The sequence below is a fragment of the Poecile atricapillus genome, chromosome 27 (assembly GCF_030490865.1).
Source record: "Poecile atricapillus isolate bPoeAtr1 chromosome 27, bPoeAtr1.hap1, whole genome shotgun sequence".
Lineage (NCBI taxonomy): Eukaryota > Metazoa > Chordata > Aves > Passeriformes > Paridae > Poecile > Poecile atricapillus.
Genome location: NC_081275.1, coordinates 3961238 through 3986444, shown reverse-complemented (window position 1 = coordinate 3986444; position 25207 = coordinate 3961238). Strand labels below are relative to the sequence as shown.

Here is a 25207-nt window from a genome sequence, read left to right as displayed (position 1 = left end):
CCTATATCAGCTGCAGAAACATGAGTGTGCCTGAGAGCCTTTCACAGGATCACACAAGGGGTGAGTTTTGAAGATGCCTCACGTATACAAAGAGGACTTCAGAGCAATGTGGGGACAGACTTTCTTACACAGCCTGGAGTGATTGGACAAAGGGTATGAGTTTAACACAAAAAGAAGGTAGATGCAAAAAAGATTGAAGGAAGAAATTGTTGAAAATTAGGGTGATGGTAAAGATGGTCCTGAGAAATTGTATCTGCTCCAAACCTGAAAAGAGATAGGGCAGGGCTTGAGCAGCCTGATGGACTTGCTCATATCTGTAATCATAGCAGGAGGGCTGGACTAGATGGCCTTTAAATTTCTCTTCCAACCCAATCTTTTCTGTGGCTTAAACCTCTCTGTATTTCTGTACATTGAGGAGGGAGCATCTCCCCCTCCCCAGCCCCAGGTTTCCTCCACGGAAAACACTCCCAGCTCTCAGCCCTTCCTCATGCAACGGGTCCTCCAGTGCCGTTATCATCTTCACAGCCTTTCAGTGCCCTCTCTCCAGTAAATCCAATTCCCTCTTCTAGGACGAGTCAAGATGTGCCCCCAGTGCTCAAGGGTGGCCTCAGCTGTGCGGAGGAGGGAGGAGCCTTCACCTCCCTCAGCTGCTGGCAGCGTTTTGCCAAATACAGCCCCGGTTCCCAGTGAGCTTCTGTGCTACGAGGGCGAATTTGTGGGCGCGTTGGCCACGGAGCTCTCGGCTCGCTTTGGCAGAAGCGCTCTCCAAGCGCGCAGCGCTGCTCTGCGAACGCGGCCCGGCCGCGGCCGGCGCTGCTCCCGCCCGGCGGGGCCGGGCCCGGGGCCCGGGGCGGGGGTGTCGGGGCGGGCAGAGGCGCCGGCGCTGCCCCGGCGAGGCGGGGCCGGGCGGGAGCGGCCCGAGCGCGGCTCCGCTCGGCTCCTGTGCGGCTGCCGCGGAGCCGGGGCCCGCAGCGATGGCGGCCGCGCTGGGGCCGTGGCTGCTGCCCTTGGCCTTGGCCTTGTGGCCGCCAGGTGAGAGCCGGGCGGGGAGGGCAGCGAGCCCGGGCCGGGCAACGAGGGACAGCCACAGGGACAGGCGGGAGCAGGAGCACGAGCAGCGCCAGGGACGAGGGCAGAGAGCGGCCAAAGGACAGGAGCAGCGGCAGGGCAGGGAACACGGCCAAAGGCCGGGCCACAGCCACACACAGGGGCTGTGGGCCGGGGCTGGCGGCTGTGGCTGTGCCGGCCCGGGGGCACCGGGACACCGGGACAGCGCCCTCGGGCCGTGCTCGCTCCCTGCCCGATTGCTGCGCTCTCCCTCCGCAGGGCTCTGGGCACAGCCGAGGCTGCAGGAGGCCGGCGGAGGGCTGCGAGCGCCCGGGGACTCCGTCACCCTCTCCTGCCGAGGATCCGGCTTCACATTTAGGAATTCTGGAATTTGGTGGTACCGTCAGGCACCCGGAGGCAGCCTGGAGTGGTTGTCCTTTATCAGCTCCCCCTCGGGCACTACAGAGAAGTACGGGGCAGCAGTGAACGGTCGGGCCAAGATTTCCCGGGACAATTCCCGGTCCGAAGCTCATGTCTCTTTGCGGTCCCTGCAAGTTCAGGACTCTGCCCGCTACTTCTGTGCTGTCCCACGGCGACAGCGAATGCAGATGAGCTTTAACACAAACCTTCCAGGGTCTGGCAGAGGTTGCAGGGAAAGTGAAAGTTGCCAGGGGCAGGGAGCCAATTGGTCTCAAGGCTGTTTCCAAGAAGTCAGGTGCCATCACTGTGCCCCACAGGCATTCCTGGCCTTTACCGCACACTGCAGGGATTCTGATTTATTGCAAATTTGATTAACAGTAGAACTGTGAGCAATTATAAAATGCCTTGCTATCACTTTATCCCTGTTTGCTCCCAGGCCCATCCTCAAAGCTGCATTCCTGAATTCTCTGCCTATTCTCTCTAAAAATAGGGACAACGGGAAATCAGGTGTGGGATCATTTCTTAAAAGTTAATCACTGGCCTTTATCTCTACTGCTTCTTTTTCCCTTCCTCCCTCAGTCTGCACTCAAATGGCACCACCGTGGTTCCTTCACAAGCACTGCTGTCCTTCAGAATCGACCCTCTCCCACCCCGATTCTCCACAGGCTCCACTTCCCCAGTATCATGGCCAAACAGTTTGTGAATATCTCCAATCATGGAGATTCCACAAGGTGCCTGCAGATTCCTGGGTTGCCTTTGCTGCTTGGGCAGGGGTCTGGGAGGGCAGTGACAGGAGGAGGCAGCTGGAGAAGTGTCATCACTGGGGACTGAGTTGGCTGCTGGGCCAGAGTGCAGAGCAGGGTGAGGAGCACTTTGGCTTAGGGGTGCCCTGGCCAAGCCAAGCTGAGATCCTGGGGTGTCCCATGTGGGAGCAGCAGCTCAGCAGAGCCAGGCCAGGGGACCAGGGGAAGGGCAAGCTGACAGCCTCCTTGGTCTGCTCCCAAGTGCCATCAGCAGCGTGCAAGACTTCTTGAGAGAAAGGCCAGGGCTGGCCCCTCAGAGACACGTCACATTTTGCCCACCACAACGTTTCCTCCAAACAAACAGTATGTTTTTTACCACCATGCAGAATGAGAGACATCCAGGAAAGCACCAACAGCTTCAAGTTCTGCTCCTCCTGCCCCACCTCTCCCCGTCTCTGTTGTCACAGACTGAGGGAGGGACCAGCAGGGACTGGGCCTGAGTGCAGGGACAGAGGCCCAGGCAGGGCAGGGCTGGGCAGAGCTGTTGTGCAGGCAGAGAGAAGGTGGAGAGAGGCCAGACGGAGCGGGCCTGGCCATGTGGAGTGCCCTGTGCGTGGGCTTCTTGCCCATTGTCGGTAAGTGAAGGGAAGGGCTGATGCCCCAGGGGCTGAGCGTGGCCCTGGGCTCTGCACGGCTCTGGGGAGCTGTGCTGAGCGCTTGCAGCCGCCTCTGGTCCCCGGCTCGAGCTGCCCAGCCGTGCCTGTGGAGCACGGTGAGAGCAGCCCTGCTCCTCTTCTGGCCAGGAGCTCGTCACCTCCATCCAAGCTGCCTCCTCTGCAGCCTGGGCACACGCAGGGCACCTCCCTGCTGCACTCAGCTCTTGGGGCCCAGCGCTTTGGCCTGGCACTGGACACTGCTCCTGGGGCACTGCGGCCCCTGTGGCACAGCCCAGCTGGGGGATGGCAGCACAGGGACCCAGCCCCATTGCCCGTGACCAGCCTTTGTCCTTCCTCTGCTCATCTAGAGCACTTGCAGGGGCAGGAGAGTGGGTTCCTCGCCATCCTGTGCTGGCAAGGACAAAGGGATTTATTCCCCCATGGTGCAAATCCTTCCTGCTACTTTGGGGAAAATCAGAAAAAAACTTCCTGTCTGACACTGAAAAGGAGGGAGGGAAATGTGGTGTCTCCTTCCTTGTGAGCCTTGATAGCTGCTGTCAGCTCTACCCATCTGTGTCAGCTGGCTGCAAAGAGGAGCATTTTATCCTCCCACTGGTCCAGTGCCATTGCAAAGCCCCACCAGCATTGCCCCGACCTTTGCTGAATCTTGGAGTGACTGTGGCTTGTTCTTGCTCTCTGCAGCTGTCACTGGCCAGATGGCCTTGGAGCAGCACCCCAGGAAACTGACTGTGCAAGAGGGAGATGCAGTCACATTCCAGTGCTCCATGAAGGGAGATGATATGAACAGCTACTACATGTACTGGTACCATCAGGGCCCACAAGGCTCTCTCAAATTTATTTGCCATGAGGGTGATTTCTATGGAGAGGATTTCCAAGATCGCTTTAAGGAATCAATTGACAGATCCAAGAACATATTCGTACTGCAGATCCTGGCAGCAAAGCAAGGGGATGCAGCAGTGTATTTCTGTGGGGCAGAATCACCCTGGAGCAGCTCTGTAGCAGAATAGATCAAGAACTGACAGATGGGGAAAACGGATCTCTCAGCATTTCTTTCTTGCAGCTGCTCTCCATGGCTCTTGTCAGGAAACAGCAGGTGCAGGAAACAACCCTCTTGGGCTTGGTGGCACTAAAAGTGGCATTGGAAGGGAAAAAAGCCTTCTAGTTAAGACTAAAAAGCCACTGAGGCAGGGGTGGCAGAGGGGCTGGTACCATTTGTGGTGCAGGAGGATCTGTTCTGGGATCTGCAGAGGCTGTTTGTGGAAATGCAGGTTTTGAGCATGTTGGCTGGCCTCCTTTCCAGTCTGGCCTCATTTTTCCTCTGTGCTTTTCCTGGCCTCCCTTGTACCTTGTACTTTTATGGATGCTAACTCTGAAATAGAGAGCACGGTGCCTGTGGAAATTGCCTATGTGGAAAGGCCACATAGCTTTCTCAGTCTTGCCTGGGAAAGTGGCCTGGGAATTCACAAGGAGGAATTAAAACAATCCTCAGAGACAGAAAACAGCCTTGCAGGTGCTGTTTGTCTATTCCTTGTTTTCTTGCAAGAGAAAGTCGAGGGGTGGTGTACCCCACTGACCAGTGATGGTGATGTGTTAGTTTACTAGCCAATAAGAGTTTCTTTTCTGTACTTTTCATGTATTGGTCTATAAAAAAGACCTGAAGCAATAAATGGAGAGAAATCCTCCTGATCAACTCCCAAGAGAGTCTGTGTCGTTCTTCTCGCCGTTCCTAATAGAGTGACATACTTTCCTCCGGTACAGTCAGTATAGCTTTGGGAAGTGGGAATTGTGCTTCTCCACATTTAGAGCCTTCAAAAGTGAGTCAAATGGTCCTGATGGGTGAGGAGATAGTGGATGTTGTGTGTTCTTCATTCAGTTCTGCTTTCAGCACTGACTTTCTGGACAAAGCCTTTCATTATGGACTAGAGAAGGGCTCTGTGATAATGATTGTGCAGGGGCACATGTTTCTTGTTCCAACCTCTCCCCTTGACCTCTGGGAAATTGAATTCCCAAAGGCTGATCTGGCTGCTGAAGCCTGAGGTGAATAAAGGATTCAGGACCTCAGCCCTTTCCCATATCATGTGTCACCTGGTCCCCATCCCATTCAGCAGTGGGCCCACATTTTCCCCAGTGTAGTGGGTCTAAGTGCTGGTCAAACGGCAATGCACTCACTGAATTATTGACTCATTCTCTGCTATAAGATGAGGATTAGGAGGTGACCAAGGTTAAAGGAGACTACAAAGAAAAAAGCTGCTCATTCAGTCATCCTCACTGTGGTGGGGGAGAGAAACAAAAGGGTGGAGTGAGGAAAAGTGTGTTTTGATGTGGCAAATGGAAAAATAGAAAATTCTTCACATGCTGAAGGGTTCAATCTGTAGCCTTGGAAAGAGCCTGGATAAATGGAATGATAAAGGTACAAAAACATTAAGTAGAAAAATTATAAACTTGGGTTCCTATAGTTATAAGTAAGAATATGTCCTGAGTAAGTAAGAAATTCTATTAGGTAAAATAGTGTGAGGTTTGAGCTGCAATAATGTGACTTATAGAGTAGGCAGGGATCTAGAAGCTGTAATAGATGTGTGTGTATGAGTATGTGACCTATCAGTGTATTGGCTAAGAGAAAAACACAGTGCAGCAAAATTAAGCAAAGGTGAGAGGTTAATAAGTAGAAAAAGGTTTTGTGTCAGCTGTCTATTGGATCAAAATGTTATATATTGCTGTGTGAAGAGGAAATCCATGACTACCTTGAGCTATGGCTGATTTGCTTGAAATCTCACGCCTTTGAGACTGATATCTTATCAGGCTCACTTGAGCAACAAATCATCTCAAATTGCATGGTGATCCCATCCCTCATTTTTCATCTCAACATTTTGACATGAAGAGAGTTGAATAATCAAGGCAAAATCAACACACAGAAACCAAAGAATATCAAGAATTAATTACTATCTTCCCATTGGCACACAGGAGCAGCAAAGCTGGCTCCTCTTCTGCTCCCCTTTCCTTATGCCCGTTCTGCCTCTCCAGGAAGAACAGCATCAAGTCTGATGGCCAGGCAGAGCCTTTATGAGAGAGCTTGGGGGCCTGGACCTGTGTCTGCAGCCTCACAGAACAACAACACAGCCTAAATTCTGACATAAGAACACACACCACAAAGACAGAAAACAACAGAAAACAAGGCCATGCTGAACAGCTCTCCTCATTCTTCCGTGTGTCTTTCATTTTCCCACCCTAAATTTCTTTTGTATCATTTGTAGGTTTCCCTGTTCTTTCCAGCTTTGAAACTTGAAGCCTGAGGAGGACACAGGGTCGTCCTCCACACTCCTGTAGCACAGTTTCTTTCTGGAAGTCCTCAGTGAAAAAAGCTGTGAAAAGCAAGAGCTGAAGTGCAATACTCCCCTGCTTAAAAGAAGAAATAGTGCCTGAGATTCAGAGCTCTGTCCTGGGCTGGTTTGTCCTGATCACCCACCTCCAGGCAGCTCTTCCCACCTCAGAATGCTCCATATCAAAAGACTAGATGATTTATCCTTCAATGAAACCTGACACTGAATTCTGTCCAGAAGTGGAATCAGCCAGAATTCTGGAGAAATTCCACTCCATGCATGGAGCCTGGGTTTTGAAGGATGTACTTTCCTGCACCACTGACCACTCGTCTGCACCACCTGCACAGGAGCAGGGTGTACGGATCTAGCACAAGACAAGCTCTCAGGGATTGTGTGAGCAGCAGTTGCTGATCAGCACACATCTGACCTGCTTTTCTCTGCAGCAGGATCTGCCATGGACTAGGTGAGGGCACACCTTAGGCAAAGTATAAAACAATAAATTCCCTTTGTGATTCTCTGCTCAGGGTCCTTGTGTCTCTGCTCAGGTGGCAAACCACTGACTGAGGAGGCAAAGTCAGTTTTCTCCCTGGCCCATATCAGCTGCAGAGACATGAGTGTGCCTGAGAGCCTTTCACAGGATCACACAAGGGGTGAGTTTTGAAGATGCCTCACATATACAAAGAGCAACATGGAGACAGACTTACTTACACAGCCTGGAGTGATTGGACAAAGGGTATGAGTTTAACACAAAAAGAAGGTAGATGCAAAAAAGATTGAAGGAAGAAATTGTTGAAAATCAGGGTGATGGTAAAGATGGTCCTGAGAAATTGTATCTGCTCCAAACCTGAAAAGAGATAGGGCAGGGCTTGAGCAGCCTGATGGACTTGCACATATCTGTAATCATAGCAGGAGGGCTGGACTAGATGGCCTTTAAATTTCTCTTCCAACCCAAACTTTTCTGTGGCTTAAACCTCTCTGTATTTCTGTACATTGAGGAGGGAGCATCTCCCCCCTCCCCAGCCCCAGGTTTCCTCCACAGAAAACACTCCCAGCTCTCAGCCCTTCCTCATGCAACGGGTCCTCCAGTGCCGTTATCATCTTCACAGCCTTTCAGTGCCCTCTCTCCAGTAAATCCACCTCCCTCTTCTAGGACGAGTCAAGATGTGCCCCCAGTGCTCAAGGGTGGCCTCAGCTGTGCGGAGGAGAGAGGAGCCTTCAGCTCCCTCAGCTGCTGGCAGCGTTTTGCCAAAGGCAGCCCCGGTTCCCAGTGAGCTTCTGTGCTACGAGGGCGAATTTGTGGGCGCGTTGGCCACGGAGCTCTCGGCTCGCTTTGGCAGAAGCGCTCTCCAAGCGCGCAGCGCTGCTCTGCGAACGCGGCCCGGCCGCGGCCGGCGCTGCTCCCGCCCGGCGGGGCCGGGCCCGGGGCCCGGGGCGGGGGTGTCGGGGCGGGCAGAGGCGCCGGCGCTGCCCCGGCGAGGCGGGGCCGGGCGGGAGCGGCCCGAGCGCGGCTCCGCTCGGCTCCTGTGCGGCTGCCGCGGAGCCGGGGCCCGCAGCGATGGCGGCCGCGCTGGGGCCGTGGCTGCTGCCCTTGGCCTTGGCCTTGTGGCCGCCAGGTGAGAGCCGGGCGGGGAGGGCAGCGAGCCCGGGCCGGGCAACGAGGGACAGCCACAGGGACAGGCGGGAGCAGGAGCACGAGCAGCGCCAGGGACGAGGGCAGAGAGCGGCCAAAGGACAGGAGCAGCGGCAGGGCAGGGAACACGGCCAAAGGCCGGGCCACAGCCACACACAGGGGCTGTGGGCCGGGGCTGGCGGCTGTGGCTGTGCCGGCCCGGGGGCACCGGGACACCGGGACAGCGCCCTCGGGCCGTGCTCGCTCCCTGCCCGATTGCTGCGCTCTCCCTCCGCAGGGCTCTGGGCACAGCCGAGGCTGCAGGAGGCCGGCGGAGGGCTGCGAGCGCCCGGGGACTCCGTCACCCTCTCCTGCCGCGGATCCGGCTTTATCTTTAGGAAGTATGAAATGTGGTGGTACCGTCAGGCACCCGGAGGCAGCCTGGAGTGGGTGGCCTTTATCAGCTCCCCCGCGGGCACTACAGAGAAGTACGGGACAGCAGTGAACGGTCGGGCCAAGATTTCCCAGGACGTTTCTCGGGACAGTTCCCGGTCCGAAGTTCATCTCTCTTTGCGGTCCCTGCAAGTTCAGGACTCTGCCCGCTACTTCTGTGCTGTCCCACGGCGACAGCGAATGCAGATGAGCTTTAACACAAACCTTCCAGGGTCTGGCAGAGGTTGCAGGGAAGGTGAAAGTTGCCAGGAGCAGGGAGCCAATGGGTCTCAAGGCTGTTTCCAAGAAGTCAGGTGCCATCACTGTGCCCCACAGGCATTCCTGGCCTTTACCGCACACTGCAGGGATTCTGATTTATTGCCAATTTGATTAACAGTAGAACTGTGAGCAATTATAAAATGCCTTGCTATCACTTTATCCCTGTTTGCTCCCAGGCCCATCCTCAAAGCTGCATTCCTGAATTCTCTGCCTATTCTCTCTAAAAAGCAGAGGGACAACGGGAAATCAGGTGTGGGATCATTTCTTAACAATTAATCACTGGCCTTTATCTCTGCTCCTTCTTTTTCCCTCCCTCCCTCAGTCTGCACTCAAATGGCACCACCGTGGTTCCTTCACAAGCACTGCTGTCCATCAGAATCATCCCTCTCCCACCCCGATTCTCCACAGGCTCCACTTCCCCAGTATCATGGCCAAACAGTTTGTGAATATCTCCAAGCATGGAGACTCCACAAGGTGCCTGCAGATTCCTGGGTTGCCTTTGCTGCTTGGGCAGGGGTCTGGGAGGGCAGTGACAGGAGGAGGCAGCTGGAGAAGTGTCATCACTGGGGACTGAGTTGGCTGCTGGGCCAGAGTGCAGAGCAGGGTGAGGAGCACTTTGGCTTAGGGGTGCCCTGGCCAAGCCAAGCTGAGATCCTGGGGTGTCCCATGTGGGAGCAGCAGCTCAGCAGAGCCAGGCCAGGGGACCAGGGGAAGGGCAAGCTGACAGCCTCCTTGGTCAGCTCCCAAGTGCCATCAGCAGCAGCGTGCAAGACTTCTTGAGAGAAAGGCCAGGGCTGGCCCCTCAGAGACACGTCACATTTTGCTCACCACAACGTTTCCTCCAAACAAACAGTATGTTCTTGCACCATGCAGAATGAGAGACATCCAGGAAAGCACCAACAGCTTCAAGTTCTGCTCCTCCTGCCCCACCTCTCCCCGTCTCTGGTGTCACAGACTGAGGGAGGGACCAGCAGGGACTGGGCCTGAGTGCAGGGACAGAGGCCCAGGCAGGGCAGGGCTGGGCAGAGCTGTTGTGCAGGCAGAGAGAAGGTGGAGAGAGGCCAGACGGAGCGGGCCTGGCCATGTGGAGTGCCCTGTGCGTGGGCTTCTTGCCCATTGTCGGTAAGTGAAGGGAAGGGCTGATGCCCCAGGGGCTGAGCGTGGCCCTGGGCTCTGCACGGCTCTGGGGAGCTGTGCTGAGCGCTTGCAGCCGCCTCTGGTCCCCGGCTCGAGCTGCCCAGCCGTGCCTGTGGAGCACGGTGAGAGCAGCCCTGCTCCTCTTCTGGCCAGGAGCTCGTCACCTCCATCCAAGCTGCCTCCTCTGCAGCCTGGGCACACGCAGGGCACCTCCCTGCTGCACTCAGCTCTTGGGGCCCAGCGCTTTGGCCTGGCACTGGACACTGCTCCTGGGGCACTGCAGCCCCTGTGGCACAGCCCAGCTGGGGGATGGCAGCACAGGGACCCAGCCCCATTGCCCGTGACCAGCCTTTGTCCTTCCTCTGCTCATCTAGAGCACTTGCAGGGGCAGGAGAGTGGGTTCCTCGCCATCCTGTGCTGGCAAGGACAAAGGGATTTATTCCCCCATGGTGCAAATCCTTCCTGCTACTTTGGGGAAAATCAGAAAAAAACTTCCTGTCTGACACTGAAAAGGAGAGAGGGAAATGTGGTGTCTCCTTCCTTGTGAGCTTTGATAACTGCTGTCAGCTCTACCCATCTGTGTCAGCTGGCTGCAAAGAGGAGCATTTTATCCTCCCACTGGTCCAGTGCCATTCCAAAGCCCCACCAGCATTGCCCTGGCCTTTGCTGAATCTTGGAGTGACTGTGGCTTGTTCTTGCTCTCTGCAGCTGTCACTGGCCAGATGGCCTTGGAGCAGCACCCCAGGAAACTGACTGTGCAAGAGGGAGATGCAGTCACATTCCAGTGCTCCATGAAGGGAGAGGATATGAACAGCTACTACATGTACTGGTACCGTCAGGGCCCACAAGGGTCTCTCAAATTTATTTGCCATGAGGGTGATTTCTATGGAGAAGACTTCCAAGATCACTTTAAGGGATTATTTGACAGTTCCAATAACATATTGACACTGCAGATCCTGGCAGCAAAGCAAGGGGATGCAGCAATGTATTTCTGTGGGGCAGAATCACCCTGGAGCAGCTCTGTAGCAGAATAGATCAAAAACTGACAGATGGGGAAAACGGATCTCTCAGTATTTCTTTCTTGCAGCTGCTCTCCATGGCTCGTCGGGAAACAGCAGGTGCAGGAAACAACCCTCTTGGGCTTGGTGGCACTAAAAGTGGCATTGGAAGGGAAAAAAGCCTTCCAGTAGAGACTAAAAAAACCACTGGAGGGAGCGGTGGCAGAAGGGCTGGTGCCATTTATGGTGCAGGAGGATCTGTTCTGGGATCTGCAGAGGCTGTTTGTGGAAATGCAGGTTTTGAGCACGTTGGCTGGTCTCCTTTCCAGTCTGGCCTCATTTTTCCTCTGTGCTTTGCCTGGCCTCCCTTGTACCTTGTACTTTTATGGATGCTAACTCTGAAATAGAGAGCACGGTGCCTGTGGAAATTGCCTATGTGGAAAGGCCACATAGCTTTCTCAGTCTTGCCTGGGAAAGTGGCCTGGGAATTCACAAGGAGGAATTAAAACAATCCTCAGAGACAGAAAACAGCCTTGCAGGTGCTGTTTGTCTATTCCTTGTTTTCTTGCAAGAGAAAGTCGAGGGGTGGTGTACCCCACTGACCAGTGATGGTGATGTGTTAGTTTACTAGCCAATAAGAGTTTCTTTTCTGTACGTTTCATGGATTGGTCTATAAAAAAGACCTGAAGCAATAAACGGAGAGAAATCCTCCTGATCAACTCCCAAGAGAGTCTGTGTCGTTCTTCTCGCCGTTCCTAATAGAGTGACATACTTTCCTCCGGTACAGTCAGTATAGCTTTGGGAAGTGGGAATTGTGCTTCTCCACATTTAGAGCCTTCAAAAGTGAGTCAAATGGTCCTGATGGGTGAGGAGATAGTGGATGTTGTGTGTTCTTCATTCAGTTCTGCTTTCAGCACTGACTTTCTGGACAAAGCCTTTCATTATGGACTAGAGAAGGGCTCTGTGATAATGGTTGTGCAGGGGCACATGTTTCTTGTTCCAACCTCTCCCCTTGACCTCTGGGAAATTGAATTCCCAAAGGCTGATCTGGCTGCTGAAGCCTGAGGTGAATAAAGGATTCAGGACCTCAGCCCTTTCCCATATCATGTGTCACCTGGTCCCCATCCCATTCAGCAGTGGGCCCACATTTTCCCCAGTGTAGTGGGTCTAAGTGCTGGTCAAACGCCAATGCACTCACTGAATTATTGACTCATTCTCTGCTATAAGATGAGGATTAGGAGGTGACCAAGGTTAAAGGAGACTACAAAGAAAAAAGCTGTTCATTCAGTCATCCTCACTGTGGTGGGGGAGAGAAACAAAAGGGTGGAGTGAGGAAAAGTGTGTTTTGATGTGGCAAATGGAAAAATAGAAAATTCTTCACATGCTGAAGGGTTCAATCTGTAGCCTTGGAAAGAGCTTGGATAAATGGAATGATAAAGGTACAAAAACATTAAGTAGAAAAATTATAAACTTAGGTTCCTATAGTTATAAGTAAGAATATGTCCTGAGTAAGTAAGAAATTCTATTAGGTAAAATAGTGTGAGGTTTGAGCTGCAATAATGTGACTTAGAGAGTAGGCAGGGATCTAGAAGCTGTAATAGAGGTGTGTGTATGAGTACGTGACCTATCAGTGTATTGGCTAAGAGAAAAACACAGTGCAGCAAAATTAAGCAAAGGTGAGAGGTTAATAAGTAGAAAAAGGTTTTGTGTCAGCTGTCTATTGGACCAAAATGTTATATATTGCTGTGTGAAGAGGAAATCCATGACTACCTTGAGCTATGGCTGATTTGCTTGAAATCTCACGCCTTTGAGACTGATATCTTATCAGGCTTACTTGAGCAACAAATCATCTCAAATTGCATGGTGATCCCATCCCTCATTTTTCATCTCAACATTTGGACATGAAGAGAGTTGAATAATCAAGACAAAATCAGCACACAGAAACCAAACAATATCAAGAATTAATTCCTATATTCCCATTGGCACACAGGAGCAGCAAAGCTGGCTCCTCTTCTGCTCCCCTTTCCTTATGCCCGTTCTGCCTCTCCAGAAAGAACAGCATCAAGTCTGATGGCCAGGCAGAGCCTTTATGAGAGAGCTTGGGGGCCTGGACCTGTGTCTGCAGCCTCACAGAACAACAACACAGCCTAAGTTCTGACATAAGAACACACACCACAAACACAGAAAACAACAGAAAACAAGGCCATGCTGAACAGCTCTCCTCATTCTTCCGTGTGTCTTTCATTTTCCCACCCTAAATTTCTTTTGTATCATTTGCAGGTTTCCCTGTTCTTCCCAGCTTTGAAACTTGAAGCCTGAGGAGGACACAGGGTCATCCTCCACACTCCTGTAGCACAGTTTCTTTCTGGAAGTCCTCAGTGAAAAAAGCTGTGAAAGGCAAGAGCTGAAGTGCAATACTCTCCTGCTTAAAAGAAGAAATAGTGCCTGAGATTCAGAGCTCCGTCCTGGGCTGGTTTGTCCTGATCACCCACCTCCAGGCAGCTCTTCCCACCTCAGAATGCTCCATATCAAAAGACTAGATGATTTATCCTTCAATGAAACCTGACACTGAATTCTGTCCAGAAGTGGAATCAGCCATATTTCTGGAGAAATTCCACTCCCTGCATGGAGCCTGGGTTTTGAAGGATGTACTTTCCTGCACCACTGACCACTCGTCTGCACCACCTGCACAGGAGCAGGGTGTACGGATCCAGCACAAGACAAGCACTCAGGGATTGTGTGAGCAGCAGTTGCTGATCAGCACACATCTGACCTGCTTTTCTCTGCAGCAGGATCTGCCATGGACTAGGTGAGGGCACACCTTAGGCAAAGTATAAAACAATAAATTCCCTTTGTGATTCTCTGCTCAGGGTCCTTGTGTCTCTGCTCAGGTGGCAAACCACTGACTGAGGAGGCAAAGTCAGTTTTCTCCCTGGCCTATATCAGCTGCAGAGACATGAGTGTGCCTGACAGCCTTTCACAGGATCAACAAGGGGTGAGTTTTGACGATGCCTCACATATACAAAGAGCAACATGGAGACAGACTTTCTTACACAGCCTGGAGTGATTGGACAAAGGGTATGAGTTTAACACAAAAAGAAGGTAGATGCAAAAAAGATTGAAGGAAGAAATTGTTGAAAATTAGGGTGATGGTAAAGATGGTCCTGAGAAATTGTATCTGCTCCAAACCTGAAAAGAGATAGGGCAGGGCTTGAGCAGCCTGATCAACTTGCACATATCTAATCATAGCAGGAGGGCTGGACTAGATGGCCTTTAAATTTCTCTTCCAACCCAATCTTTTCTGTGGCTTAAACCTCTCTGTATTTCTGTACATTGATGAGGGAGCATCTCCCCCCTCCCTAGCCCCAGGTTTCCTCTTCTCCACGGAAAACACTCCCAGCTCTCAGCCCTTCCTCATGCAACGGGTCCTCCAGTGCCGTTATCATCTTCACAGCCTTTCAGTGCCCTCTCTCCAGTAAATCCAACTCCCTCTTCTAGGACGAGTCAAGATGTGCCCCCAGTGCTCAAGGGTGGCCTCAGCTGTGCGGAGGAGAGAGGAGCCTTCAGCTCCCTCAGCTGCTGGCAGCGTTTTGCCAAAGGCAGCCCCGGTTCCCAGTGAGCTTCTGTGCTACGAGGGCGAATTTGTGGGCGCGTTGGCCACGGAGCTCTCGGCTCGCTTTGGCAGAAGCGCTCTCCAAGCGCGCAGCGCTGCTCTGCGAACGCGGCCCGGCCGCGGCCGGCGCTGCTCCCGCCCGGCGGGGCCGGGCCCGGGGCCCGGGGCGGGGGTGTCGGGGCGGGCAGAGGCGCCGGCGCTGCCCCGGCGAGGCGGGGCCGGGCGGGAGCGGCCCGAGCGCGGCTCCGCTCGGCTCCTGTGCGGCTGCCGCGGAGCCGGGGCCCGCAGCGATGGCGGCCGCGCTGGGGCCGTGGCTGCTGCCCTTGGCCTTGGCCTTGTGGCCGCCAGGTGAGAGCCGGGCGGGGAGGGCAGCGAGCCCGGGCCGGGCAACGAGGGACAGCCACAGGGACAGGCGGGAGCAGGAGCACGAGCAGCGCCAGGGACGAGGGCAGAGAGCGGCCAAAGGACAGGAGCAGCGGCAGGGCAGGGAACACGGCCAAAGGCCGGGCCACAGCCACACACAGGGGCTGTGGGCCGGGGCTGGCGGCTGTGGCTGTGCCGGCCCGGGGGCACCGGGACACCGGGACAGCGCCCTCGGGCCGTGCTCGCTCCCTGCCCGATTGCTGCGCTCTCCCTCCGCAGGGCTCTGGGCACAGCCGAGGCTGCAGGAGGCCGGCGGAGGGCTGCGAGCGCCCGGGGACTCCGTCACCCTCTCCTGCCGAGGATCCGGCTTCACATTTAGGAATTCTGGAATTTGGTGGTACCGTCAAGTACCCGGAGGCAGCCTGGAGTGGTTGTCCTTTATCAGCTCCCCCTCGGGCACTACAGAGAAGTACGGGGCAGCAGTGAACGGTCGGGCCAAGATTTCCCGGGACAATTCCCGGTCCGAAGCTCATGTCTCTTTGCGGTCCCTGCAAGTTCAGGACTCTGCCCGCTACTTCTGTGCTGTCCCACGGCGACAGCGAATGCAGATGAGCTTTAACACAAACCTTCCAGGGTCTGGCAGAGGTTGCAGGGAAGGTGAAAGTTGCCAGGGGCAGGGAGCCAATTGGTCTCAAGGCTGTTTCCAAGAAGTCAGGTGCCATCACTGTGCCCCACAGGCATTCCTGGCCTTTACCGCACACTGCAGGGATTCTGATTTATTGCAAATTTGATTAACAGTAGAACTGTGAGCAATTATAAAATGCCTTGCTATCACTTTATCCCTGTTTGCTCCCAGGCCCATCCTCAAAGCTGCATTCCTGAATTCTCTGCCTATTCTCTCTAAAAATAGGGACAACGGGAAATCAGGTGTGGGATCATTTCTTAAAAGTTAATCACTGGCCTTTATCTCTACTGCTTCTTTTTCCCTTCCTCCCTCAGTCTGCACTCAAATGGCACCACCGTGGTTCCTTCACAAGCACTGCTGTCCTTCAGAATCGACCCTCTCCCACCCCGATTCTCCACAGGCTCCACTTCCCCAGTATCATGGCCAAACAGTTTGTGAATATCTCCAATCATGGAGATTCCACAAGGTGCCTGCAGATTCCTGGGTTGCCTTTGCTGCTTGGGCAGGGGTCTGGGAGGGCAGTGACAGGAGGAGGCAGCTGGAGAAGTGTCATCACTGGGGAGTGAGTTGGCTGCTGGGCCAGAGTGCAGAGCAGGGTGAGGAGCACTTTGGCTTAGGGGTGCCCTGGCCAAGCCAAGCTGAGATCCTGGGGTGTCCCATGTGGGAGCAGCAGCTCAGCAGAGCCAGGCCAGGGGACCAGGGGAAGGGCAAGCTGACAGCCTCCTTGGTCAGCTCCCAAGTGCCATCAGCAGCGTGCAAGACTTCTTGAGAGAAAGGCCAGGGCTGGCCCCTCAGAGACACGTCACATTTTGCCCACCACAACGTTTCCTCCAAACAAACAGTATGTTTTTTACCACCATGCAGAATGAGGGACACTCAGGAAGGCACCAACAGCTTCAAGTTCTGCTCCTCCTGCCCCACCTCTCCCCGTCTCTGGTGTCACAGACTGAGGGAGGGACCAGCAGGGACTGGGCCTGAGTGCAGGGACAGAGGCCCAGGCAGGGCAGGGCTGGGCAGAGCTGTTGTGCAGGCAGAGAGAAGGTGGAGAGAGGCCAGACGGAGCGGGCCTGGCCATGTGGAGTGCCCTGTGCGTGGGCTTCTTGCCCATTGTCGGTAAGTGAAGGGAAGGGCTGATGCCCCAGGGGCTGAGCGTGGCCCTGGGCTCTGCACGGCTCTGGGGAGCTGTGCTGAGCGCTTGCAGCCGCCTCTGGTCCCCGGCTCGAGCTGCCCAGCCGTGCCTGTGGAGCACGGTGAGAGCAGCCCTGCTCCTCTTCTGGCCAGGAGCTCGTCACCTCCATCCAAGCTGCTTCCTCTGCAGCCTGGGCACACGCAGGGCACCTCCCTGCTGCACTCAGCTCTTGGGGCCCAGCGCTTTGGCCTGGCACTGGACACTGCTCCTGGGGCACTGCGGCCCCTGTGGCACAGCCCAGCTGGGGGATGGCAGCACAGGGACCCAGCCCCATTGCCTGTGACAGGCCTTTGTCCTTCCTGTGCTCATCTAGAGCACTTGCAGCGGCAGGAGAGTGGGTTCCTCGCCATCCTGTGCTGGCAAGGACAAAGGGATTTATTCCCCCATGGTGCAAATCCTTCCTGCTACTTTGGGGAAAATCAGAAAAAAGCTTCGTATCTGACACTGAAAAGGAGGGAGGGAAATGTGGTGTCTCCTTCCTTGTGAGCTTTGATAGCTGCTGTCAGCTCTGCCCGTCTGTGTCAGCTGGCTGCAAAGAGGAGCATTTTATCCTCCCACTGGTCCAGTGCCATTCCAAAGCCCCACCAGCATTGCCCCGACCTTTGCTGAGTCTTGGAGTGACTGTGGCTCCTTCTTGCTCTCTGCAGCTGTCACTGGCCAGATGGCCTTGGAGCAGCATCCCAGGGAACTGATGGTGCAAGAGGGAGATGCAGTCACATTCCAGTGCTCCATGAAGGGAGATGATATGAACAGCTACTACATGTACTGGTACCATCAGGGCCCACAAGGCTCTCTCAAATTTATTTGCCATGAGGGTGATTTCTATGGAGAGGATTTCCAAGATCGCTTTAAGGAATCAATTGACAGATCCAAGAACATATTCGTACTGCAGATCCTGGCAGCAAAGCAAGGGGATGCAGCAATGTATTACTGTGGGGCAGAATCACCCTGGAGCAGCTCTGTAGCAGAATAGATCAAGAACTGACAGATGGGGAAAACGGATCTCTCAGCATTTCTTTCTTGCAGCTGCTCTCCATGGCTCTTGTCAGGAAACAGCAGGTGCAGGAAACAACCCTCTTGGGCTTGGTGGCACTAAAAGTGGCATTGGAAGGGAAAAAAGCCTTCTAGTAGAGACTAAAAAGCCACTGAAGCAGGGGTGGCAGAAGGGCTGGTACCATTTATGGTGCAGGAGGATCTGTTCTGGGATCTGCAGAGGCTGTTTGTGGAAATGCAGGTTTTGAGCACGTTGGCTGGCCTCCTTTCCAGTCTGGCCTCATTTTTCCTCTGTGCTTTGCCTGGCCTCCCTTGTACCTTGTACTTTCCTCTGGTACAGTCAGCATAGCTTTGGGAAGTGGAAATTGTGCTTAGCCACTTTTAGAGCCTTCAACAGTGAGACAAATGGTCCTGATGGGTGAGGAGATAGTGGATGTTGTGCGTTCTTCATTCAGTTCTGCTTTCAGCACTGACTTTCTGGACAAAGCCTTTCATTATGGACTAGAGAAGGGCTCTGTGACAAAGGTTATGCCTCATCTCCATAACTGCACAACACTCCCTCTGCATGACTACCCTTGGTTTTCCATGAGCCAGTGTCTTCCCAGGGACTCTCAGGAGGAGAAGCCCCAGCTCTTGTGTGTGGCAAAGCTGAACACCTCCTCATCTGTGTTGTCCATTGGGAGCAGCAGTGGTGTGTGCAACCCCTCTGGCCCTCCACCTAAAGCTGACCTCAATAAAGGCATTAAAAAAGACTGGTCTCCTTACCCGTTCTTTTCAGTCTGGACAGAGAATCACTTCCATAACTGATGGATTTTCTCTTTAACTAAAAACCAAGCTATGTTAAACCACGACACCCAGCCTCGTTTGTCCATGCAGCCTCCTGCCATGTTGACCTGACTCCTTGCTCACTGGGGAGGAATCCTCTTCAGCTCAGCACTGCTGAGGCTGGGGACTACTGTGTCCCCTGCTGGGCTCCCAAGCCTGGGAGGGCCATGGACAGAGGGGAACAAATGCAATGAAGGGCCATGAAGACAAGGAGGAAAGCAGCTGGCATATAAGGAGAGAGTGGGAGATCTGTGTGCCCAGTACAGACAAGAAATTGCTGGCAGGGAAATTTGTCACATGAATCCCTTGCAGTCCTCCAGCACTGGCCTTTGGTTTCTGCAAGGGAGGAAGAGCAAGCTTCTACTCATCATTTCCCAGCTGAATTTCCTCCCATCTGCTCTGCCCAGAATTGCAGCCTACATCAACAAGCCGTGGCCAGCAAAAGACTTGTCAAGCTGTAGGAAGCAGCCAATAGATGGGTCAAATGAGAATGCTTCTTCTTCCCCTTCTTGCCAAGGCTATGTCTTTAGCTAAATTATAAAAAAGGAACTTCTCTTGGTAATTCTGCTCTAAGCATCCTCCTGTGGCAAGGAACTTACAGACACTGCAAAGGAAGTTTTCTCCTCTGCCTGAGGGAAATATCTCCTGCAGGGATGGAAATGCATCTGTGAGTGAGTCTTTCACAGGATCACACAAAGGGTGAAATTGAAAAATGCTTCCTTTAAACAAAGAAAGCTTTAAAAATGATGGGGAAAGGCTTTTTACTAGAGGCTGCTTTGATGGGACAAGGGGTAACAGTTGTAAACAAAAAGACGATCGGTTCCGACAAGATACACGGGGGAATCACCGCACCCGCCCTGCCCGGCCGGGAGCCACCAGCGCCCCTGCCGGCCGTGCCCGGAACTGCAGCCAAGGGGAAAGCGCCTGCGGCCGAGACAAGGCTGGCCCTGGTGTCTGGTTCTGTTTGGTGCTGCTGCCCGGGTGTTGTTTGTTTGAGTTGTTATACAGACCAGTAAAGAACTGTTACTGCTTTTCCCATCTCTTTGCCTGAAAGCCCCTTAATTTCAAAGCTATAAGAATTCAGAGGAAAGGGGGTCACATTCTCCATTCCAAGGGAGGTTCCTGCAATCCTTGGCAGACATCTATCTTTCAAACTAGGACAGCCACCACCACAGAACAGGCGGCAGATGGAGGAGCCACAAACTCACAAAGATTACATTTATTTCCATGACCTTGCTTACTTGGGGGAATGCCTGAGCAACAGCCAGGCAGAGGCAAAGGAGACACTGGCATCTAAACTGGGTCCATCCTAGAGAATTCCTGGATGCATTTAACCCTGGGTTGTCAAGGGTAATTCTGAGCTGGAAGATCATGTGAGCAATTTATGATCCTTCTGACTCTTCTGCTCTTAATCCATTCCTCCCAACACCCCCAGAGCCAGCCTGCTACATTCCAGGACTTCCATCACACTACCGCTAGTACCCAAAAGAAGAGAAGGAGGGGAAATAGACTGCACTGCAAGAAATGCTTTGAAATAACATGGGAAGAACTGATTATTTTTCCTGCTTTCTATGCAGCTTAACTCTCTGACTTTTCAGGGCTGCCATGTAATCCCAAATTTCTCACTTACATATCAACATTTCTGATATTATTTTAGGTCCTTCCTTGAAAGCCATATGGTGTTTCTTAATACGTTGGGTCTTAAACCACGGAGGAAGTCATGTGACTGCCTGTATAATCCAAAATTCTGTGTAGTGGAACAGAGACAGTTTTTGCTATGAAATATATCACTGTGTTTGGGTGAATGGGGTATCACAATGATATAAACAGCAGAGGGACCTGTACAAAAAGAGAAAGAGGGAAAAAAGGTGAGATATTTTGGGAGAAAAAGGAGATGGGTGACTGTAATGATAAAGAAGAAAAAGATAGAACATTCTTTCTATATTGCCTTTTACCCTGGATGCATAAAAGAGCTCATGGGGGTTCTAAAAGGTGGAAGAAAAGGAGAAGTTTAAAATTCTATACTCAATCAAGCTATTTGAAATCACTGAACTATTCCATTAACTTTCTTTCCTTTTCCAGTTTTGGAACTAAATGTACCTCTGGATCTCCTCATAAACTTGCACCCATGGATAATTAGGACTAATGGCTTTTCATTGCCCGTTTTTACAAAACTTTTGAATACCATGTGGAAAGAGTGGGTTATTGGAATAAGTCTTAGCAGTGTGGGATAGATAAGCTTCTATTTGGACCAGGGACGACACTCACAGTTGTACCAAGTAAGTGGCATTCCTTTATTTCTCAAATTTCATTTAAAATTGAGGTGGGGGTGAAAATGGAATTTAAAGATTTAGATTCAATGAAAGAATTTTCAGCTGCAATAATCCCTTGAGTGCACTTGCTCTCCAGCCAGGCTTTCAAGCCAAATCCTCAGCTTGCATCTGCTCAGGAAGGTTTCCCAGGAACAACTGGGCTGACTCTGCATAGCACCATTATTCCATGATCCCCAAACACCAGCAGGGCTCTGCTTAGCACGTGATAACTTCTTCCCAGCTTGGGCAGCATCTGACTCAAATTTACTGTCAAGTGCCCAATTCTCCAGTGGACTTCCACTGACTGGCTTGGGGCAGGAATGCTGAGCTCAGGGAAGAGCTCACACTGCTGAGGAGTTCTGAGACACATCTGTAACTGCCTGGTTTGAGAAGTTCTGCTTGGATGCCAGCACCACACTGACAGTGTCCCCAGGTAAGTAACTGCACTGGCCTGGGGACACAGGAGGAGGAAGGAGGTTAAATGGCCTTGGGCTTAAATTCTCACAAGTGCCTCATATGCAAGAGCTGCTGGAATGAAAGACAATTGGCTCCCAGGTTGTGTGGGATCTGGAAAGACCAGTGTGGGGAGTAGGGATTATAAGAAGCCTTAGTTATTCCTATCTTTATCTGGAATTCCATGATGTACAAAAGAGGCACATGTCAATATGTTTTTTTATGGGAATGAGAATGTTGGGGTGGCAGTGGGGTTTTTGAAGTCGATCTGTGTTATCCTAAAGGTTCAGAGGCATCCCTCACAAATTGTTGCTGTGCTTTCAATGTTCAGCATGTCTTCAAAATTCTGCAAGAATGTTGCATGTTATTTTACATCCCTAAAACCTCCAGCTCTCCTTCCAGAAGGGCATGGCACTGCCTTGGGTGCTGCCTAATATCTGTCCATGTCTGTAGGATATGTTTCATGGGAATAAATATTTATTTGGGAACAATCTCGGTGCACTTCCCATTCCAAAGGGACAAAGGAATGCAAGGATATCATTCTGAAGAAAGACCTCTTCTTTAAATGCTGTTTGATGGTTTTCTTTTCCTAGCTAAAGACAGGATATTTTCAGAGCTGCACAGAGACTCTGGGATTCTGTTGGACAGTAAAAGATACTGAGCCTGAAGTATCCAAGTCCCTTTTGAATTTGCTGAAATACTAAGTTGAAGCCAAAATTTCCAGGATGTGAGAAACGTTTCCCTTTTGGTTCTGAATTCCTTTGGGAAATACTGATATGCATTTTAAGTGTGTAGTTCTGCCTGTTTGGTCAGGACATGACCCATGAAATTCTGGCAGAGCACGATTTGGCTTTCACCGCAGCTCCTCAGCAGTGGCATGGGGCTGATGGGGAAACGATGTAAAATCAGAGCCCCTTGATCTAATTTCCATCAGTACCCTAGGCTGAACAAAATGTTAGACCTGAGGGATCTCTTGACCTGACTGCCAGGCAATCACCACACCAAAATGGAAAGCCTAATGCACCTTCTTTATCTCAGGGGACCCCTCAGGATGCTCCTTTCAAGCTAGACATGTAAAATCTTTGTGGATGTGTCCGACAGCCTCTCATGAGCTGAGCCCTTTCTGACAAGGAAGGCTGCTGAATGATTCCTTTCAGTTCCATGTTTTTACTCTAATTCAAATTGTTAATCTGAGTTAAGTGCTGACATTGCTTTTTGATATCACGCTTAATATTCCACATACGACCTGACCTACAGGCAAATGTCTTTTGTTTAAAAAACAAATCATGGTATCACAATGATTTGTTTGCTACTATATACTATTGAGAGCAATAGTTTTCTTGTAAGAGAGATGGGTGAGAGTTTAAGCAATCTTGTTTCTTTACTTGCACCTCTAATGGCAAGGAATAATGACATAAAAGACAGTAAATGAGTATGAGTAAATGAATACAAATTAGTCACAGCCATAGTACTTAAGAGTTTTCAGTCAGGCAGCACTTGGGTAAGCTTGCAGTAAAATCAGTCCTGTCCAAAGCACGCTTTTCTTTACAGACACTCCAAAAACTTCTCTCCCTCAAGTCATTGTGATGAAATCAAGGAAACTGAAAGAAGGTGGCAGCACTGGGAAAGCAGCTTGTTTGGCAAGGAACTTCCTTACAAAGAACATCAGCTTGGAGATGCCTGCTACAGAGGTCATATATGAACAGAGCACATCTATTTTGACATCAGAGGGGCTGTACAATGCAATTAAGGTGGTCAACGTGACACAAGACACAGAGGTGACCTGCACAGCCAAATTTGCCAACAGCACAATAACATCACAGCCAGGTACAGTTTGGTGGCACAACTGTCACTTATTTCTGGAGACAGTGACCCATGGGGGTTTTGTGTCCTCCTTTGTGACAGCATTGCCCTGGGCAGGCAGCAGAAATGAGAAAGCCATTTGGTATCTCAGCAGGGAGAGCTGAAAGATGTTTCAAAGCATCTGGAAAAAATTCCTTCAACTATTTAATTATGTGGAGATGCAATTTTTTTGGAGAATAAGGAAGACACACTCTATTTTTTTAAAATGTGAATTTCCTTATGACAAAATATTTCACCCTGTACCTAATATTTACCGTGTAGTAGAAGCTGGAACAGCCTTTCCAATATCAAGAAAAAATTAAAACATGGGGTGTGTTGTGAGAATTTTTAACTAAATAAATAAACGAAATATTTTGAGGTATTGTTTTTTTAGGCTTGAAGGTCATTCAGAAAATAATACCAAAACAATGCAGGAATTCTACTGTTTCCTGCAATTGCATGGAGGAATTTTCACCTGAAATTAATGTTGGAATGAATCCTGACCAGCTGAGGACCAGTCTCCTCTTTCCCCTGGTTCCTACTGCAAATGCCACAGGAACAAATTTTTAATGCTTTATAAAACATGGATATAGATTAAAATGCCTTTTCCTTATCAAGCTACAGAAGAGGAGGATGAAGAAGCAGTAACAGAGGCCAGTAAGAGGGTCTGCAACAGCACAGACACCTCTGCACAAGGTGAGTTACCCAAACACGTTGTGCAGTTACATCACTCTGTGGGGGATAAAGGCATGGAAATGTCTTTTCTCCAGGGCAGAGGAGTCACAACACAACATGTTCAGCAGACACAAGCTGCTGTTCCAAGGTTGCTCCTGCAGTTACACACAAGCCCCAGGAAGCAAAAAGCAATGGACACTGAGCCTGGGCTCCCCTGTTCTTGCCAAGTTCTTTATCGTCTGTTCCTTTGCTGCTCTTCCTTTCTCTGTCACCTGGGGTTTTTCCAATTTCTGCCACGATCACAACATCAAAGGCTAGACCATGATCTCTCTCCTCTTTTCTGGTCACTGAGCAGATCCTGAAGGGCAGAGAGTGAACATGCTGTCCATGGCTGTGTTGGGTTTGCGAGTCCTGCTGGCAAAGAGCATCGCTTTCAATGCCCTCATGAGTATCAAGTTGTTTCTTTTCTGAGGTAAGGAGCACACAGCCATCAAACAATGGTTCATAGGCCCAGTTTCATTAAATGTACTTTAAACCTCCCTCTGCTCTTCCAGTCATGGAAAATGAAGGCAAGAGGAACCCGAAGAAGAGCAGGAAAGAACGTGAACCAGCAGCACAAGGGGGTTGAACAAGCAGGGGCAGAGCAGCTGACAGAGACCAGCCAGGACACGAGGCAGCACCTTCCCCTCAAGACATTGAATCCTCTTCACTCCTGCCTGGCCAGCTGATTTACACTGAAGAGTTTTAAGTGCTTTTGCTGTTTCCTCTCCTCTGAGAACAGAGGAGGGTGAATTTATCCTCATCCTCCTGCTTAGCAGATCTCCCCACTCTTCTGGCATTTGTACACAAGTGTCCAACCTGCATCAATAGTTTTGAAAACTCCAGTGCTGACTCTAGACCTGTGGCCTTTCAAAAGCCCCTTTGCCAGGCATGTTGTGTTACTGCCTCTAGAACTGGAGTATTACTGCTGAGAGAATTCAAGCCCTGGAGCTGCCATTTCTGGCTCTGGGTTTTAGACAGATTTAATAACATCAAGTGTGTATTGCAGATGAGAAGAACTGTGTAGGATCTCAAGTGATTTAATTCAAGTAGAAAATGTTCATTTCTTTATGAAGCCTCTATTTCTTCTGCCAAATGTATCTCATGTGCACTTCAGGTTCCTGTAGTAGTGATGAAAATAAAGTTGTGCCAGGCCAAAATGCTGTGGGGTTTCTGTGCTTTTTCTTCCAAAGCAGGATGGGGACAGCTGAAATTCAACTCACCTGAAGCCCACTGGGATTAGAAAAACAGCTTTGATAATGTAGATTTCCTGTTGGCTGATTTTGTCTTTTCCAGACTCTGCAGGGAAGTGTCTCTGGCACATTCAAGAGCCTCAGTGAGGAGAGTCCTTGCTGAAGGCATGAGGGAGGACAATGCTCACATCAGCAGAGAAGAAACCCTGCTGTTGTTTTGCACTTTCTGATAGGGGGAAGGGGCCACCAGGCAATAACATCGGGTGGTTTGATGCAGTGATAGTTTCCATAGCAACTTGGTTCTTACCTTCCAGAGCCCAGCACACACCTTCCCCAGCTCATGGCCCTCTCACAAGCACCAGGCAG

General features: G+C 51.3%; 3 protein-coding genes and 1 gene segment (V, D, J or C); 3 read left to right on the top strand and 1 right to left on the bottom strand.

Annotated features, from left to right (window-relative positions):
• LOC131588716 (M1-specific T cell receptor alpha chain-like) overlaps positions 1–25207 on the top strand; it is a 221624-nt gene that overhangs the window by 104965 nt on the left and 91452 nt on the right. The window lies entirely within an intron of this gene.
• Positions 1–25207, bottom strand: part of LOC131588814 (feather keratin Cos2-2-like) — a 155797-nt gene that overhangs the window by 100755 nt on the left and 29835 nt on the right. The gene's annotated exons all lie outside the window — the stretch shown is intronic.
• On the top strand, positions 7670–9235 carry LOC131588813 (Ig heavy chain V region C3-like). The segment is given in 3 exon segments: positions 7670–7817; positions 8112–8301; positions 8847–9235. Coding segments are annotated over 3 exon segments (372 nt in total).
• LOC131588815 (Ig heavy chain Mem5-like) lies at positions 14473–24796 on the top strand. Its single transcript, XM_058857810.1, has 8 exons — positions 14473–14620; positions 14915–15227; positions 15859–15868; positions 20552–20606; positions 22644–22919; positions 23553–23630; positions 23965–24081; positions 24164–24796. Exons 1-7 carry the CDS (start codon positions 14563–14565, stop codon positions 24078–24080), a joined length of 906 nt encoding a protein of 301 aa, XP_058713793.1. The 5' UTR covers positions 14473–14562; the 3' UTR covers position 24081; positions 24164–24796.

Coding starts and splice junctions, on each gene's coding strand:
- LOC131588815 (XM_058857810.1), top strand. CDS start 14,563: ATGGCGGCCGCGCTGGGGCCGTGGCTGCTGCCCTTGGCCTTGGCCTTG. Junction 14,621..14,914: donor CTTGGCCTTGTGGCCGCCAG/GTGAGAGCCGGG, acceptor CTCCCTCCGCAG/GGCTCTGGGCACAGCCGAGG. Junction 22,920..23,552: donor CACAATAACATCACAGCCAG/GTACAGTTTGGT, acceptor TTCCTTATCAAG/CTACAGAAGAGGAGGATGAA.